The sequence below is a fragment of the Cercospora kikuchii genome (genome assembly GCF_019650295.1).
Source record: "Cercospora kikuchii DNA, contig_00005, whole genome shotgun sequence".
NCBI lineage: Eukaryota > Fungi > Ascomycota > Dothideomycetes > Mycosphaerellales > Mycosphaerellaceae > Cercospora > Cercospora kikuchii.
The window spans coordinates 3,085,844-3,098,394 of NW_025408586.1; the positions used below are offsets into that span (position 1 = coordinate 3,085,844).

Sequence of the window (12,551 nt, forward strand, 5' to 3'; positions counted from 1 at the left end):
TCAATACCCGTGTGTCATCACATTGCGAGGACCATCAGCATCGCGTGTATGCAGTCGTGCACGAATTCTGCAGTCGTTGTGGATTTGAATAGACAGTTGCGGCGTTGGTAACGGTCGTATGAGACATTGGCGTGGACACGATTACCCTCGATAACCCTCTTGGCGTGCTACGGGGTGCCCAGTACACAAACACGCATTTCTTATCCTCCGCTTCTCTCATACTCCCTTCCCTCCCAAAATCCATCCATCCTTCCCTTCCACGGCAACAACCAAGGCCCAATCCCATGCGACATAGGCTTCCACCATTTCTGATGCAAAGCCTTCGGTCTACCTTTCACAATATGCTCCACCCTCGGCACCAACAACATCCAAGTCGGATCAAGTTCTCCCCACGGCATAGGCCCATTGCGTCGATGCGTATAATTCAAAAGCGCCTGCTCCGACCAAATCCTCTTAAAAAGTTGCTCGCCATTGGGCAAATACCGATCAACCCGCGTGAGTGAGGTATAGTACTCGAACATGGCTTGGTCGGGTTTGAGGATGATGAAGCCTGCATTCAATGCGTCGCCATTCTCCATGAAATCGTCTTTGCTGAGAGGTGGGTAGTTGAAGCCATTGACGTGTAATCGTGCAGTCGCTGCGAACGCATAGTCGTTTGGTAAACTTGCTTCGTTCTTCATTGGCTTGTAATCTGCAGGCACGATCGTGCGCCTTGTTCGTACGGCTTCCTCGTCGAATGCTGCGTCCATGCATTCTTGCAATACGATATCAGCATCGAGGAGCATGACGCGTTCGTACTGGGTCATTTGCCAGAGTCGGAATTTCGCCATTACACTTTTCCAATTTGTTTGGTTGGTCTGGACCCAGCCGGCATCGACGTCTTCGATTTCAACGACTTTGGCGCCATCTTGACGGAGTCGCTGACGTTTCGCAGCGGAGACGGTAGGCGTTGTTGCTACTACAACTTCATAGTTGCGGCGCGTACGGGTCTCAGGGGCGTAGAGTAATTGGTACACTAGGATTCGAGCGGCGATCCAATATGTGTCGTCTTCTAGGTCTTGGTCGCCAGCTTCGTCCACGATGTCTGAGGAGAGGAAGATCACGTAGGCATTATTTTTGACCTTGCTAGATCGGCTGATGTCTGCGCTTGTGTGCCGAACGTCTTGACTCGTGCCACGGAGGCTGATGTATAGCACGACGGTAAGAACTAAGGCTAGTAGCAGCAGAACATGGCGTCTCGTGCGCATGCCAATGGCGGCTGCGGCCAGCAGAAAGTTGTGTCGAGGGTGAACGAAGCAATTCTGGCGTTAGCACCATGATATCAGCGGCAGTAAATTGAGACATTATTACATCCCAGAGCCGTACCCTAATTCGGAGTCTTGGAACCTCGGTACCGTTTCTGCACTACATACAGCCACCAAACTTACACCTCCTATTGCTGCGCGGGGTATGTCGCGGCAGACCCATGGCAAAGGAAGTGAGAAGGGCCAGCAGCGAGGGCAAGACTCAGTGTGAGTCCGCAGCGGCAAATCACAATGCACTATTGCAAGAGTCGGCCATATGTGTATGAAATGTCTAAGCCGTACACATGCGATCAACTAATGCACATCCACACATAAGACATACAGTTGGGATCCACTCAACTTAACTACCAAATTCATTTCCATCAATGAAACCACACTGTCCGTTGCCTACAACCAGTCCCTCCAGCCCAGGACGCTCGTTAGACACGACGGTCTGTCTATTCATCGGATCTCCGGCTTGCATGGTACAATTGTACACAGAATGATAGTAGCCGACACACATCTGACTGTCTGAATCCCAAATGAAAACGCCCTGAGAGGCTGGTCGTCCAGTTCCGTTCTCGTTCTCGGGATCAGACGCGAACGGCATGGCGAAGAATAGATTGCAGCAAGCAATGCCGTCTTCGACATCGTCGCCTAGTACGACTGAGTTATCCATTGCAGTACTGTCCGCAGTGAAACCGAAGCGTCGAATTGGAAGTGTTTCCTCGTCCTCGATGACTGCATTGGCTATGTTGCTTGATGCGCAGGCTGCGTATGTGGTCGCGACGAATGTTGTCTCTGTCGTTGTCTTTGTGATAACAGGCGGGATGATATTGGTGGTTGTGGTGATGGTGACTGTGCTAGTCGATGCTGTGCTAGTCGTTGTTACTGTTGCAGTGCTCGTTGGAGAGCCCTGGACAGTCTGTGTCGACGTTTTCGTAGTAGTCTTGGTACTCCGAACAGTCTGGGTCTTTGTGGTATAGATAGTCTTAGTTTTGGCGCCATAATAGTTGTTGCGTTTCCACCACTTCTCCTCAGTCCACTTCTCCCGCTCGAAGAGTTCAGCTATGGCCTCTCGTTTCTTCTTTTCACTTGGACCACCGCCGTCTGCAAGCAAAGATGGGTCATAAGTAGCTTGGGGTAGGCTCTCACGTACGCCTTGGAAACCCGAAGGCGCCGCGACTGTAGTCGTTCCCGAGGTGACTGTTGTTGTGACCGTTGTCGAAAGAGCTGGTTCGATAATGGTGCTCGTGGTGATTATCGTTGTGACCGGCGTTGTAGTATCGGTCTTTGTAGTTGTTACGGCTTTACCAGGCTGAGTGTACGTGCTAGTTTTGGTGATGGTTGTCGTCTTCTTGCAGGTCGTGACATTCTTGTGCTTCGTTATCGTCTTGGTGTACGTCCTCTGATATCCTGACGCAGATACATGGCTGCAGAAGAGTAGCAAGGCAAGCAGTAGTGCCACGAGCTGGGATTGCGCTTGCATGGTCGCCGGTATGGAAAGGTCAAGGTAGCTCAACGCGGCTCCGTCGCAAGCCATACGGCCGGCATATCGCTTCTTCGACGGTCAGCCCATACGCCCAGATGTAAACTCTGGTGGCGTTCAATAGTTCCTGAGCCCTCAAGCCGCCTTTCCACTTCCGTCGCGCCATATGCTTTTTGGGTCATATCAGCGAGAGGTATAGGCGCGGCCACGCCTCACTCTGCCTGCATGGTTGTTAGCAATGGCATTCGACCTTTTACGACATAGCTGGACGCTGTGCAGCGCATGACACTGTTCACCAACCTCGAGAAGTTCGCTCTTGATGGCACAAACGGACAAGTACTACAGAATCCGCGCAGAAAAGCTGGCGGGGGGCGTGTGCGCCACGAACTTGACAGATGCGGCGGCCCCTCTCACAGTAGCGCTCGACGGATCGTGCCTAAATTCTTCTTTGAGGGCGAGAGCACAGCGGGCGCAGATGGCTTGCCGTCGATACGTTGCGCGTACTCGAGCGGCTGGCTAAGCCAGATCCGGGCAAGAAAAAGAGATACAAGTCCCCGTTATTCCCTTAGTAATCTGTGGTGAAATTAGATCTCAGCTGAGCTAGATAGGGTTCCCTTTTTGCAAAACCGTGCTCCAGCTGCAGAAGTACGGTATCGTCTCTTTTCCACGAAGTGGTGCACATCTGGTCGGCTTGTCCACGAGTGGCAGCCTTCCATCAGGGCTTTCGTGCATTTGCTCTTAGGGCAGTCTCCTGCGAGGGAATGATCGTCTCGACCACAGGAGCGCAAAGCTCCAGAGCAAGACGCACGAGGGAGTTCGTGCAGGCTCAGGTCTGGCATTGTGCAGCTCTCTGGCAGGTATCTTGTTCAGGACGGGCATCATGTCTCTCTCTGTGCTGTGTCTTCACGTTGCTCGGTCATTGAAGGACGCATCGTGCAAAACGTGCTCGCGGAGGAGGGAGGAACAAATCTCCGGCGCCAAGTCCAAATCTCCAACCGGTTCCTGCTCCCTCCGCGCAACAACAACACACCTTTCAGGTTTTCAAGTGCACGTTCTCTGCTTTCACTCTGTCGCTCAAGAAACAGCATGTCCACCCACCGTATTCGCTTCTCGAGGGATTTCTCTTGACTCCGAGCTTGTTTGCACGCTGTTGATCCTTCGACCCAAAATACTGCTCGACTGGCCAACAATCGCTGCGGCATGGCGTAGTGGCGCAGCGCAACTTTGTTTTTCACCTCCTCTGACAGGCTCTCACAGGCCGGAAACAATGTGGTATGAGCATTGTTCATATATCGACTTGCATTAGGCCAGCCGTCTGCATTCCTCCTGCCAGTCGATAGCAAGCAATTCGACGGTGAACATGAGTCCCTCTGCGTTGGCCGTGTTGGTTCTTGCTCAAGGTTCGACTGCTCCCTCGCCGATCATTAAAGGCGTCCCATAGGCAAGGCACGTACCGTCATGGCTGAATCCGCCAGACTCTCAGGCGCAATAAGTATGTTACACAAGGATTCGCCTTGGGTGACTTTGCTGTTTCTCTCGCAGAACAAGCATTTTCTCGGCCATCATGACGGAGGGCGAAGGTAGTCATCTTCCACTGATACGGAGTCCGTTCGTGCAGCCTGGCGAGCAGAAGTACCACCATCATGAGCACCACCCACACAGCAGCGACGAAGAATCTCATCCAGGCAAACCCAAGATCGAGAGGAGCGATACGATCTCCAAACCGGCATTTCGGCGCTTCGCCCAGGCTTCGCATTCGGAGCTCTTCTACGACCTGTTTTTCGTCGCGAACTTGACTGTTTTCACATACGTCCACGAGATCAACGATGGCGACAGTCTCCGACAGTACATTGGTTTCTTCTGTCTGCTCTGGTTCACCTGGTATCAAGTTTCATTGTACGATGTGCGACTTGCAATGGACTCTGCATTCGAAAGAGTGTGCAAAGCCGTCCAGCTGCTCGTTCTGATCGTCTTCGCTGTCTGCGGCCCAAAATTCAATCCTGGCGAAGAATCGAACGACGACACGCCGGAGACACCAAATCTGAACTACTTCCAAGGCATGACAATTGCACTCATGATTAGTCGGCTTGTGCTGGTCCTGCAATATCTCCAAGCTCTGTGCTTTGCCAGGTGAGTCCCAACGCATCGTCAAATCTTGCGTGCAACTGACGCAGCACCGCGCAGAGAATACAAGAAAAGCCGGTTGCCAATCGTGTTCGTCGCTCTTACATACTTTGTCGCCGCAATGGTCTATCTCGGACTATTCTGGGGCCTACTGGTGGTGGATGCCAACGGAGACAACCACACATACTGGACCTGGTACGGCATGGCCGTCCTGGAGACCATCATCATAACCGGCATCTCCATGAGATACCGCAACTTATCCTTCGAAGGCACTCACCTGGTAGAGCGAATGTCTCTGCTGACTTTAATCATTCTCGGAGAAGGAGCAATTGCAACAGCCAAAGCTTGCCAGTACATTGCGTACTCAGACGGAGTATTCGCATTCTCCGGATCTGTCGGCGCATCAATCTTCTGCGCAGTCCTGATCCTCTACTTTATCTACATGATCTACTTTGACTTTCAGAATGAGGAATACTCTGGACCGATCCGCACGCAAATTTGGTCCGCTCTCCACTTCCCTCTCCATCTATCTCTGGTCCTGGCTGTCGAAGGCGTATCACAAAGCATCATGTGGAACGCCGCCGCCGTCAAATTTAAGTCCCTGAGCGTGGAAGTCTTTGGAAACCTTCCTCTATTCTTGAACAGCTCAACAGCCACAGCACAGGAATTCGCTGATGTAGCCGCACGCCTCAACGCAACTGCCAACGAGTTGATTCCCATACAACTCCAACGAAGTACCAGCTTCCTCAGCACAACACAAGGCATCGGGTATCTCGGTCAGATCGAAGTATCTGCCACACCAGCCATCGCCAACGGAACCGAAGACCTGGTAGCTGCCGGGAATGCTTTCTTTTGGGTCGCTGGCGTCCTCTACTCTACCGTTTTCAAAATCGCTGGCTTCTACCCTCGAGATACATACGAGACGCAAGACAGAGCGCTTGAATACGCTCTCACGCCTATCAATTTTACCGCTTACCCGCCCGAGTACTGGCAACAACAGGCTGGAGAAAATATCGACGCGGGTTGGACTGTGTTTTCGCTGACCTTTACTTACTTCTTCGTCTCGATCGGGCTGGCCGTGATGTTGCTCGCGGCTCTGGCGTGGTTGAATCGAGGACGACAGGCGAAGGCGCTTTGGTGGAGATTGACTGTCACGACACTGATTGGGCTGACGTTGACGTTGTTGTCGACTATGGTCTTGACGGATAGGGTTATCGATTTTGTGTTGGGGCCTTGGATTTTGCCGACTGTGACGTTGATGTTATTTGGGAGTAAGTCGTGCTGTGCTATGCTCAAATTACCTTTTGGCGGGTTTTTTTGCTGACAATTCGCGTACACAGTTGTTCTCGCCAATGGGATCAAATCGCCTGGGAGGAGTGAGAGGAAGTAATTTCTGAGCTGGCGCCTTGCTATGCTAGCATGTCTTTACGCTCGATGATCACGAGACCGACGAGTTATGTGCGATGGAGCGATGTTTTATGCTGATGATAGTGATACCAATTTGAATTTGATCCGATTGATTCTACTCGCACATTTCAGCATATTCGAATGCGCTCTTCCTTTCATCCCAAATAACCTCGCACTCTCACGCTCCAAGCAACCGCGCCCGGCACTGTGCTTGTCCGCACGCAATACCTCGTCGCATTCCCGAAACCTGAAATCGTCAGCAAAACTCCCCGCCTTCAAGCCAAACCAAATTAATCATAAGAAAGTCAACTCACGTCCCCCACCCCACCTCTCCTCCTCTCCCACAACATTATTATCCCGACAGTGCGAATCAGCATGTAATCGAAATACATACTGACTGCTGTTGCTGCTATTGCTTCCATTTTCATATGATGATGTGTGATTTAAATTCACGCTCTGAAACATTGCAGCGCTTGTGATTCCTGGGTAAGGGATGGGGAGACAGGTTTTATAGGTTGCGGGAATTTCGGGATTGGTTTGTTGGTTGGGGAGGTTGTTGGGGCCGGTGAAGTCGCCGGCTCGGAGGCCGGTGCAGTGGATTCCGGAGTAGAATGTTGTGAGGAAGAGGGGGGAGGGGGGTGAAGGTTGTGGGAGAGATGAGGAGAGGGAGGAGGGAGAGGAGCATGGTTTTTGGTGTTGAGGTTGATGTGGATTGGGAGGATGGGAGAGGAGCTTTTGAGAGATGAATTTCATGTGTTGGAGGTTGATATATGGGTTGATCGAAGAGTGAGTTCTAGGAGAGATGCAGTATACTTGATGCCTGATTCTCGTTCTTTGAGGGCAGGAAACTAAATGTGGCGCATGGCCATTAGTGTGAGGCACTTCACATCATGTACGACAGCTGTGCGAGCTGGATTCTTTGTATGAGAGTTGGACATGTGAAGAGGCGTCTGTCATATGTGGTGCGCGTGTGGTCACGAATCTCTGTCTGAAGCGGTCTTAGGCTGCTTGCTTCCTTGAATGCCAACTCTGTTCGTGCCGCCAGAAGACCGGGCCAGGCCACCGGATCGCGCAGGCTTGCGCGAGCGGAATATCGCTGCGCGGTACGAGTATTGTGCAGTCGTCTCAGGCTTGTTCTACGCAGCTGTAATTCGTCCTCAGGCGCTGCCGACCCATGTAGAGCTGCGGTCGCAACAAGACTGCTGAAGCTCTGTTGGCAGTCCGTGCCGTGCTCGTCTCCAAGGCGGATGAGATGAATACGCGTCCTGGTGAGAATCGGCTCGCAATGCTGGCCGCTGTCCGTTTAGTAAGGCAGTCAGAGGTCAGAGGTGGTCCCTTGCGCAACGCGTCAGGCTGAGATCAGTCTGCTTGCGGTGGATGCCGCCGCGTATTTGTTTATCTCGGCTCCCTCACTGCCGAGGACGGTGGAGCGCTTCGGCCAGTCATAAGGGAGACCACTTCTGCCACTGTCGACGACACCTCTTCTGCTGTATTCTGTTCTTGCACATCTCTGCTTTGTCGCTCTGGTCTCTGGATGAGTGAGACGAGCAAGTCAGCGGCGACTTTCCGAAGGTACGAGGTTCTGCCGCGGGCAGCCACGTGTGGCCATTCCAGTCCGACTTCCACTTCAAGCGACTTTCCCGAAGACTTTATCCGTCAAACACAAGACAGCAGTCGAAGGATGCGGGCTGCAGCGGGCGAGTTGGATTAAAAATCACGACATTTGCCATCTCGATCGTCCAGCAGCGCATCGGTCCTGCTCGTACTCGACCGCGTGCCCAGCCAACAGCTCTCCGCGGCGCCATGAATATGCGGCCAGTTTGCGCCGTGTGGGATCATAAGTCGCCGACCTCATACCAATGCCATCTTTCGCGATAGCAGGCGGCGTCGCTAAGCGCTCCTGGCAGATTCGCAGTCCCCTGCTGGCACTATATCCGCTGCGCTAACCGTTCCACTTCGCGACTGAGGCGAGCACAGAAATCAGAGTTCTCACGCTGCTCACATCACAGAAAAGTATACTCATCGCCACAGCGACGGCTTGGCCTGCAGGCATCACCACCGATGCACGACAACCATTGCCGGACAGCGCATGCCCGCCCGCCTTCCAACTTTCACGAGACACGACTTGCCGTCTTGGTGGTAGTGCGGCACCCAGCACGTTGTTCGTCTTGGCCGCTCGCCATTCCTGCACGGGACGCGCAATGGAGCTGCAGTACAGCTCTGCGACTCGGATCTTCAATGGTCTTGGGGCAGACGCTGCGAGGAACGCTCACCCGTCCGCTTGGCAGCGCCCATGGACCAGGCCAGAGGCGAGCTTGGTATGTGCTTCGAACCACAACTCACCGCGACGATGATGAGATTTCATCGCCAGATCACACAACATCAACAAAGGCCGCGTCAGTCCGCGGACCTTGTTCGATGCATTACTGGGAAGGACGACCCGGAGTCGCTGGGCATGTCGCCAAGATGTGTTTCGGTTGGTCGTTTCCGCTGCACGCCAAGCACCATTCTGCGGAGTAGATCTGACTTCGACATCGCTCCACATCGTCATAGACATACGCGCCTGTCTTCCTCACACCTCCCGCACGCGTCTGCATACCGGAGCTGATCTCCATACAGCTTCACGCGGTAAGTGCATCATGGCACGATTGAGGCGGTGCACTGCAAGCGAGCAGCGACCTCGTTGACATGCGGTGCAACAAACGAGTGCCATGCTGGAGTCAGACATTGAGCCTCCAGCCATCTGCCTCAGAGCCCGGGCAAAACTTGCCGGCGACTGCGGCGTCCACACAGATGCTCGCAAACAGTAGCGCAACCTAGATCCATTGGGGTGCTGGGCGCGGGCATGGTCCTGGCTGTGCACATGCATGGCTCCAATGAACATGCCGGAACGGGCGACGAGCTTCCTTCAAGTTCGCGCCTCTGCGCGGTATACTGCATCCCGGCCCACGTCAGTTGGATCGTGCTCGGGCTTGTTCGACCACAGAGCAAATAAGAGGCTGTGTGCGGCCGTATGTAAGTCCTTATATCCCACTTCCCGGCTTCCTGTTCGAGCTTCATCACCTTCTTCTCGACCTCTGTCAGTGCCAGTCAACAGCAGATATGCAGTTCAAGAACCTCCTCTTCGCAGCAGCCGCTGCTCTGGTATCAGCACAGGATGCAGCAGCGCCGCCCGCTCTCGCCGACGCCCTCAGCACCACGGAAGATCTGTCGTCGTTGAACACCGTTCTCCAGGGCTTCCCAGATCGTGAGTACTAGCGAATGTTCTTACAGATGCACTTACTGACATCCAGCAGTCGTTGCGACACTCGCTGGCGCCAGCAACATCACCATCTTCGCACCTAGCAACTCTGCCCTCGAGGCTGCTGCTCAGGTTCTCGAGTCGCTACAAGGCACACCAGATGTCATTGCAGCCCTCCTCACCTACCATGTGGTGAACGCATCAGTTCTCTCAGCCAACATCTCTGAGACTCCAACTTTCGCTCCCACTCTTCTCACCAACGAGACCTACACCTCGCTTCCAGAAGGACAGGTCGTCGGTGTCCGCCGCGAGGGCGAGAATGTTGTGGTCATCTCCGGTGCTGGTGCACGCTCCAACGTCACCACTGCTGATGTGCAAATCGCCAACGGCAGCGTTGTCCACATCATCGACAGCGTGCTGACCCTTCCAATCGATGTCTACCAGACTGCTGTTGCCGCCAACCTTACCGCTCTTGCTGGCGCCCTCAATGCCACGAACCTGACTGAGCCACTTGCCGCGTCTGAGCAGATCACCGTCTTCGCACCAACCACCGAGGCTTTCGATGACATTTCTTCTGCCCTCGCAAACTTGAGCGTTGCGGATGCCACTGCCATTCTCGGATACCACGTCATCAACGGAACTGTTGCCTACTCCAGCAACCTCACCAACACCTCCGTCGAGACCACTGGTGGCTCTGTCAACATCACCATCATCGATGGCGCCGTGTTCGTCAACGCTGCACGCGTTATTGCCGCCGATGTCCTCATCGCCAATGGTGTCGTCCACGTCATCGACTCTGTCCTCAACCCCAACGGCACCGCCCAGCCAGACCCAGCCAGCGACGATGCTGTTGTCCAATTCGAGGGCGCCACCGATGAGGGAGATGTCCCATACACTTCCGGTGTCCCCACCGCTACTGGAGCCCCGATCCCAACCAACGACGATGTCGCTGCAGGCTACACTCCTCCATCTAGCGAGAACGCCGTCTCCTCATCCGAGGGTGCTGCACCTCGTGCTACTGGTGTCGTCGCCGCCGCCGTCCTCTTCGGCGCTGCTGGCTTCGCTGCCAACATGTAAAAAGCTTCTCTTCCTTTTACATACCCCAGCCGCTCGTTGGACATATGAAGCATCATAGATGGAATGGCAGGTTTCGCTGCCAGCAAAAGGATCAAGAATCAGGATCAGGAATACTCTCTTCAACCGAGATTTTCGGTTCGACAGATACCAAAACAATTTTTGCGCGCGATATTGCATGTTTATGAGGAGATGGTGAGAGGAAGAGAGGAAGACGAGGATGCTGTAATGTATGAATGACTATGAGATATGATTGTCTATACCCGATTATCAAATGACCACAGTCGTGTTGTTGTCTTCAGAAAACGTTTTTTGTCGTTGTCGTGCCAATTCATTCTCTTTCTGGTCGTCTGTTGCATATGTAGAAGCCACTCGCGCATTCTTGCACACAAGGTTTCCCAAGACGGAAGACGGCGCCGGCTCGGGACTTGGAGCAGCAGCACAGAGCAGCACAGCTCCCGCCAATCCTGGGCGATGTCTGGCTTAACTTGATACACGTGACATTACCAAAGAAGGACGGGAGCTTCGCAGAGAGGAGCGAACATCACAAAATCAGAAATTTTCATTTCGGGTTTCGGCCTCAGATAACAAAAACCACGCGCGCTCTTTGTAGGCATCGATTCATGCTCAGCATGCTCTCGAAACCTTTCAGAGATCCTCGTTACTCTAATGCGAAGTTCTCATCGACTCGCATTCCTTCTGCGGCAGGTGCATGAACCTTTCAAGCTACGTGATCATCTCTCATCGATCAGTACTCATACTCTCCAACGTGATAACCCTGCTTCGCTAGCATTTCTTTCTGTCCGCACGCGCCTTGCGGCAGTTCAAATGGGTACACGCCATCACCGATCACGACTTCGGGACCTGGTTCGGGGAATTTGAGTTCGGCTGTTGAATGCGGTGTTTCGCAATCGTTTCCGTTGTCGGCGACGAACATGAGTGGGCGGTCGTTGAAAGGCACAGAAGTAATGTCTCGAGCATACCCAATCGACGGCGCTTCTTCAGGTGGAACAATAATCTCCACAGCCGCACAATTCATATTCAATTCTTGTCCGCGATTATACCAAATCCAAGCGAAGAGCTGAATTCCCGGTTCGAGATCGTTTGGAACCAGGAATTCGAAATTTTGGCCTGAGGGTCCGATGCCTTTGTCTCGATGTGGACAGTTTCCTTCGTAGGAGGTTGCGACGTGGAAGGTTGTGCCGTTGTCGGTGGAGAAGCCGATTTGGCAGCTGCCGCCGTAGTGGTTTCCGCCGTAGGGGGTGGGACCCCAGAGGGTGAAGTTTGCAGGGCTGCCGGCGCGCCAGGTTGCGGTTGGTGCGCCGTCGGGGGTGAAGAGGAGGGATTGGTAGCCGCGGCCTAGAGGGAAGAGGTGTCAGGGGTGTGAGTTGGGTTTGAGAGGTTTGGAGGGTGGACTTACAAGGGTGCTTCCATCTGTCTTTGTTGCCGCAGCAGTTGTAGGGGAACTCGAGGTAGGGGTCGGCTGTGGTGGAGGTGCGGTGCGGGTTGTTGGAGGCGTTGAAGGGGGCGGGGAAGAAGAGTTGCATGTGGGCGGAGATGGTCGCCAGGAAGAGCGCCATGGTGGCGAGGGCGAGTGGGAAGTGCATTTCGCTACTTCTCGTGTGTGTCGAGAATGAGTGTCTTGTTGGAAATGAGTGGCGCTCTTCTGCCAGAGAAGAGCAGTGCAAAGCGAGTGACTTCCTTGTAGATGCGCACGATGCCCGCCGTGAAGGTGTGTTTGTTCGAGTCCGAGCCGGAAGAAAAAGTTGTGAAGGGGAATTGTGGATGTGGGAGCTTTATGCAAGGCTGCAAGCAAACTTCTGCGACGTACTTGCCTAAACGGGAAAGACAAGGCAGGAAGGCAACGAACAATACCTCCTTGATTGCGGTACACCCTTTGTTGTGCATGCCGAGGACTGAGTGCTGCACTTTG

General features: G+C 53.6%; 5 protein-coding genes across 5 annotated transcripts; 2 read left to right on the top strand and 3 right to left on the bottom strand.

Annotated features, from left to right (window-relative positions):
• Positions 1 to 200: 200 nt before the first annotated feature.
• Positions 201 to 1,247, bottom strand: CKM354_000893400 (uncharacterized protein; the record flags this gene model as incomplete). The annotated part of the gene is made up of 1 exon (XM_044804333.1): positions 201 to 1,247. The coding sequence occupies one exon, from the start codon at positions 1,245 to 1,247 to the stop codon at positions 201 to 203; it is 1,047 nt and encodes a 348-aa protein (XP_044660268.1).
• A 397-nt stretch (positions 1,248 to 1,644) lies between these two features.
• On the bottom strand, positions 1,645 to 2,772 carry CKM354_000893500 (uncharacterized protein; the record flags this gene model as incomplete). Its single annotated transcript, XM_044804334.1, has 1 exon — positions 1,645 to 2,772. The coding sequence occupies one exon, from the start codon at positions 2,770 to 2,772 to the stop codon at positions 1,645 to 1,647; it is 1,128 nt and encodes a 375-aa protein (XP_044660269.1).
• Positions 2,773 to 4,336: 1,564 nt separating this feature from the next.
• Positions 4,337 to 6,286, top strand: CKM354_000893600 (uncharacterized protein; the record flags this gene model as incomplete). Its single annotated transcript, XM_044804335.1, has 3 exons — positions 4,337 to 4,902; positions 4,957 to 6,167; positions 6,237 to 6,286. 3 exons carry the CDS (start codon positions 4,337 to 4,339, stop codon positions 6,284 to 6,286), a joined length of 1,827 nt encoding a protein of 608 aa, XP_044660270.1.
• Positions 6,287 to 9,405: 3,119 nt separating this feature from the next.
• Positions 9,406 to 10,621, top strand: CKM354_000893700 (uncharacterized protein; the record flags this gene model as incomplete). The annotated part of the gene is made up of 2 exons (XM_044804336.1): positions 9,406 to 9,550; positions 9,600 to 10,621. 2 exons carry the CDS (start codon positions 9,406 to 9,408, stop codon positions 10,619 to 10,621), a joined length of 1,167 nt encoding a protein of 388 aa, XP_044660271.1.
• Positions 10,622 to 11,366: 745 nt separating this feature from the next.
• On the bottom strand, positions 11,367 to 12,225 carry CKM354_000893800 (uncharacterized protein; the record flags this gene model as incomplete). Its single annotated transcript, XM_044804337.1, has 2 exons — positions 11,367 to 11,977; positions 12,039 to 12,225. 2 exons carry the CDS (start codon positions 12,223 to 12,225, stop codon positions 11,367 to 11,369), a joined length of 798 nt encoding a protein of 265 aa, XP_044660272.1.
• Positions 12,226 to 12,551: the final 326 nt, after the last annotated feature.